Consider the following 6000-nt stretch of genomic DNA (forward strand, 5'->3'; position numbering starts at 1 on the left):
AACATGTTTTTTATTGATCTGAGGCTAATACGCATAACGAGACAGTCCCGTGGTATAAACTCCTCTTGAGGGTTGAGCAAAATACCGTTTCTGCTTAATATTTCGTATAACTTCATTCATATATCGTTAAGAAAATCAGGTGTTGATGTATACATTGGAAAATGTAGAAGTGGACACACCGATTGATTTGCTTCGGATGGTTCTCAAAAAGAAACAATTTTTAATGGCTGTCGTGAAAAAAATCGACAATGGAAAAATGCACGAGTTGTTTTAGATTAAATTGATTTTAAATCATTTTCATGTTTATGTTGCTACTAAGGTTTAGATGAAGAGTAGGATGTCATAAAACAATAAAACTAATCTCAAATGTCTAACAGGTTAATCTCGCATGCGACATCACTAAATTGTCGAACGTGAGCATTAATCGGTAGATTTCATGCACTGGTCCATTTTGTGTGTTGTCGCATGCGAGACTAATCACTAAAATCCAATAGACTCAAAAGTGTCTATAAGGGTTAAACTTGTTTTGTTTTGAAGAGCAAATGGAACATGTTTACATGATTCGATGAAAATTGATTTTAAACTAAAAAAAATTCACAATTTCCAGACAGATTTCTCACATGGCACGCGTGAATTCCAATTCTTATAGTCTTCGCCGAATCGGAAAATTTATTCGAATTCTTCAGAATAATTATGACTGATATTACTCTATAAATATAATTTGTATGCAATAGCTTCATTTCGATGTTATTAAGTTTCGACATCGGGTATAAAATCGAAACTCGTTTCTCGAAAATTCCAACAGAAATAAGCCAGTCCAAAAATACCTTAAAAATAACACATGTCAGATTGCAACAAAATTTCCACCGAACTCTTACGGTATTTGGAGAGATTTAAAAATAGATAAAACATACATTTTACACGTGTCTATAATCGTAAACATCTCTACTTGCGAATTTTTAATCACATCTCTCACCTTGTTGAGTTTTTTTGCGAAAAAATCAAAGAATTGAAAAATAAATAAACTTTTATTTAAATAATTATACATGAGTAAAAAATATGGAAGTATATATTGTTGTAAGAAACATATAAAATATACGTAGGTGGTGAATTTCAAATTTTGAGGTGAAAACTCAAAACTTTAGTCCTTGAGACATTGTATTCATCCAATTTATATGTTTGTTCATTTTCATCATTTTTGGCATCAGTATACAGAATATCTTATTGTTCCCAAGTTTACTTTCCAAGGATAATCTTACGGCCGGCACCCATGTTTTGTCCAGATTGGGAGGCTCCCTTGTTGGTTCCTGCTTGAAGACCGACAATGGTTTCTCCAGCCCTCAACTGTTCTTCAGTGAATTCACGTTTGTTTTCGTCGGATGGCTTAGGTCCTAGATATGGGCCACTCCATTCAGGGTGCTTGTAGGTGGTTCTGCCAAGAGCGAATATGGTGTTGGTGACGGTGGCAATGTCCTTCTTCTCCCATAGATCGACAGTTTGGAATACGTCAACATCGGCAACTCCGTATTTCTTGATGGCTGCTTGGAAGCTAAAAATGAAATCAAATAATCAACGCACTCTTCATGAAGTGTACATTTTAATATGTCTCTAGGAATGGCAGAACTTTACAGAGAGGACATAAACGACAAGGCACAGACATTCACTTTTTCAAGTGAATGTTTTGAAAATTTTCCTGTTTTTGTTTAGCTATTGATAAAATGGAATTTTGAGAAGAAATTTCACCTGAAATTTCATCAATAGTCTGAGAACCTATCAACCCTAATGAAATCGAATGGCAAACTTGTCTGCTTGCCATCTAGAAATTGCCCAGATAAGAAAAAAGACTAATTCCTTCAACTGTATTCGGCCCCTCTTAATTTTTTCCAAATGGTATTCCTCCTCACTTACTTGTTGATATTCTCCATCATTTTGAACTGTCCCCCGCTTGTGTTGATCTTGGGCACAGATCCTGGTGCCAATTTGTTAATGAGCTGGCAGAGAACGGTGCCGTCTCTAATCACGTCTTCGTAGAGCTCACCTGGTGGAAACTTGGCACCCAAAACTGTCTCAATCCATTCTTGAGCTTCTGCGTCTTGTTGTGGGTTACGCTTGGCAGCGATCTGTGACAAGGACAAATTTGAAAATACAATATGTTTTGTTTTTAAATTACTTAAATCACCAGCTCACAATATTTTACGAGTGAATTTTGAAAACAATAAGAAACCCTCAAAATTATTCACTGCGTTAGAAATTGGCTCTTATGCTTGAGTGAGCAGTTGAGTAAAAATTATTAAGTATAATTGACTCTATTTGGGGATGAAAAGCTTTTTCGGGCGGAATGTTTGTTCATTTCAATATGCAGTGTATATGAATAAACAGTTGGTAAATTATATCAGAAATAAGTCCCTGAAAATTCAATAAATGACTTTGGAGAGAAATAAGACACAAAAAGTATGAGAGATGAATAAAATGATAATAGCGATAAAAAAAATATTTCTAAGATTGAGGAAAATAGAGTACGGAAAATATTCATCATCATACTTGAAAAAAGGTCAAATGATAGTAATCATGGTTTTTGAAGTTCTCTTCTATGTGAATAGACACTTTTTATTGCTCAATTAATGTGGCTTATACTGATGGATACGTGAAATCCATATTTGAATTGTATAGATATTATAACTGTCATCTTTAAGTGTATATAAAGATTAAAATTTAGATATAAGCCATACAGATGCATAAAAAAATCAATGTTTAATATTACCTAATCAATCGAAACATGTTATGGCCATTTGCAACGTTTCATTGAAGAATGATCGAGTTCTTAAGTTACGTTCATTTCATATAATTTCCATTTTCGTGTTTTATAAGACATTGTTTAGTGAAAATCCAGGGTTTTTAAAAGTGTGTATGATCGCAGTAGCATATTCTCATTTTGTAGATTTCAATAATTAATACGGTTTTAGAGAATGAAGGTTCACGGAATTTCAATAAGTATAATAATGCCAAATGCAAAGCCCACTGCGATGTAACAATAATATTTAAGAATGGCACTGCATAAGTCCATACAGGTAGATTTTCTTCACAAAAATATTGTACCTATTTAATTGAGTTTTCCTTATTTGCTCCCTTATTTGGAATGCAATCAGCCTAGTAATGTTTTGATGTTCATAGCCATATTATAGTAATACTGAACGAATGAAGATTTCTAAACTAAGAAATATATTTTGAAGCAGTGTTTTTTGAAGTGCTCAATATTCCATGGCATTAGGTAGGCAGACCTTCGTTTTCAAAAGCATTATCGAGAGATTTGATTAAAAGCGTTATGGTTTCAATCGAATCATTCAATGTCTCGTTCTAGATGAAATAAGGTAGAAATTCGAGATCTAACCGATAACAATCTTCCAAGTTTGGGCCGCCAGCCATCTGATTAGAAGATTTCAAAATTAGCGTGTATCAAAAACGATTCATTCAATGTTAAGAAAAACAGCGAAACGATCCTGAAAGATCTGGAGATAACTTACTTTTGCTTTGACTTGACGTTCCAGAGACATGGTTGTGTAAAAGATTTTCAACTGGCTCTTGAGCTTTAGGAGCGTGAACTAAAAACTGAAACAGAACGTGTGACCGACTTATTTATATAGGAATGTAAAGTTTTCGCAACATTCCTCTTCTTGGCTGTTTCGTTTAATTTCACGTCATTTTGCGTCGTGCCTACATCCTTGCTAAATTTAGTACATTATTCAAAAGATTTCTATTCTGACGAATTTCGTCAATTTTTCATCATTTTCAAAATTAACGAATCGTGACGTGTTAAAAGCTGTCTAGATAACTTCATGGGCAATATATATCAGATTTTTCAGATATATCATTGGTTTGGAAAAGACGTTATCTTGATTGATTGATTTCTTCCAGTTAACGACAATTTTAACAAGAACTTTCAGTCAGCAACCGACGTACGCTAATGTTTGAAACCTAATATAATATCCCTTTGAAGAGATTCATGCTTCAGGGTTTCAGATGATACTGGAAGTATTGCAAATTCAATTTATATTATGAATCAAATAATAATCACGAAACACTATTCAATTCTTGTGAAATTAAAGTTGAATAATATCAAAAACTAGAACTCTATTGGTATAGTTAATTCAACCAATGAATTTGATGAATAATTTGAGACAAAAATACTCAATTCAGTTATCTATTGTAGATAAACAAATAACGGTTTCAGATGCATCTGTTCTCGTTAAATCTTATATCTGATCTTATTATATCTTATTTATAATAATATTAGAGTACATCCAACATTTCGCTGAAAAAATTGTGAGCATTATGAGCATCAGCTCTTACAAATCAGTCTCCCAAAACACACTAAACCTGAACAATTTTCCCCACTTATTATTCTTTATAAAATACCTAAGTAATATAACTAATAACATTTTGATGCATAATTTGAAATTTTCATTATAATCCTAAAAATTTCAAAATAGTTTTAGTTGTGTAATCAGTTGGGAAAAGCATTATTTTTCGTAATGAGTGTATATGTCTCTCGTTTCGCTCGTTGCCCAAGAGAACGCGAAATACGAAAAATGGCGTTTCCCAACGTGTTTCACAGAATATTTTTTCTAATTTTGAATAGGATGTTACAATGAGTTCAAATTAAAAGGACCAAAAACGTCTTTAAAAGCTTCTCTTGGAGATTCCTTTAAAATCGTCTAGTGACGGAAATTATTCAATTTTTCACTATGAAAGCAAGTATCGTTTCATCATCAGTTGCGAAATATTTTACTTTGCGTAACTGGTTGCGAAAAGTAAAATGATTCAAAACGTCAATGAGTTTTAAAAGTGTCACTTTATCTGTCAAAATTAGAAGAAACAATTTGTTTTCTGAAATTTTTGGGACATTGACCAAAATTTCAGAAAACGATTTGTGTTCCACCTGTAAAGTTATTGGCAGTGTAAGTACATATTAATGTGTTTTAAATTATAGAAAATTAAATTTGTGTCCTAAAATCATATGAAAATTGAATCCCCTCTATTTTAAGCTTTATTGAAGCTTGAAATAATGATTCCATTGAATCAGTCGAAATAAAAAACAATTCATCTTTCCTGACATTTTAGGTACCTATATACTCAGGATGATTTCAGTGCATATATGAAAATTCAATTTATCGATTCAATAGAGTATAGGTATCTGGTATCTGAATAAAACTATTAAAACAAAAAGGAATAAACTCAAGCAAAGATTTAGTGATTCTTTCTTTTGTCTTTTGGGTTAATACTCAACACAAGGATCGTATAGCTCTCGTTTGAGGAAAAATCTAAAATTGTTTGAATGTCATTCAAACTAGAGATATATAATATATAATATATAATATATAATATATATATATATATATATATATATATATATATATATATATATATATATATATATATATATATATATATATATATATATATATATATATATATATATATACGCTGAACTTTTCGAGAAGAATTGAATTTGTTCTTTTCACAAACTAGGATGAAATGTTACAGACACAGACTATGAAAGAAGAAAAAGAAGATGAGAAAGAAAAAAGTTTGGAAAAGTTGCTCGAGAAACTGGTAAAATCGAGAAAACTAAGCGAAATTCTAAATTCTGTTGTATGTTTGGGTATTCTACCCTCCACTGATAAAATGACACTTGACAAATAAACAACACACCTCATTATTGACTTAATGTTCTCATTTTTTGGATATCCAGTGTGAGTCTGATGAGTGATTATAGGATCATTACATCAATTATTAAGAACTATGAATGCAAAGCGATTGCTTCGCACTTTTCTTTTTAATTCAAATTTCGGTGAGACAGTACCTAAGTTAGTTAGTTAAGACTAAGGGCCAATTTCACCAAACGGTGATTAACTCCTGCTTTAACTTTAAACTCTGATTAAAAATCAAACAAACTCTTTCTAAGCATTGACTGCTTCTTTTAAAGTGAAGTAAGGAGGATAA

At 31.9% G+C, this 6000-nt stretch overlaps 1 protein-coding gene across 1 annotated transcript; it reads right to left on the reverse strand.

Moving 5' to 3' along the window:
• Positions 1 to 1009: 1009 nt before the first annotated feature.
• Positions 1010 to 3677, reverse strand: LOC123310111 (muscle-specific protein 20). The gene is made up of 3 exons (XM_044893499.1): positions 3522 to 3677; positions 1909 to 2120; positions 1010 to 1549 (listed from the first exon to the last, which is right to left on the reverse strand). The coding sequence occupies exons 1-3, from the start codon at positions 3549 to 3551 to the stop codon at positions 1237 to 1239; spliced, it is 555 nt and encodes a 184-aa protein (XP_044749434.1). The 5' UTR covers positions 3552 to 3677; the 3' UTR covers positions 1010 to 1236.
• Positions 3678 to 6000: the final 2323 nt, after the last annotated feature.

The sequence above is a fragment of the Coccinella septempunctata genome, chromosome 3, assembly GCF_907165205.1.
Source record: "Coccinella septempunctata chromosome 3, icCocSept1.1, whole genome shotgun sequence".
NCBI classification, from domain to species: domain Eukaryota; kingdom Metazoa; phylum Arthropoda; class Insecta; order Coleoptera; family Coccinellidae; genus Coccinella; species Coccinella septempunctata.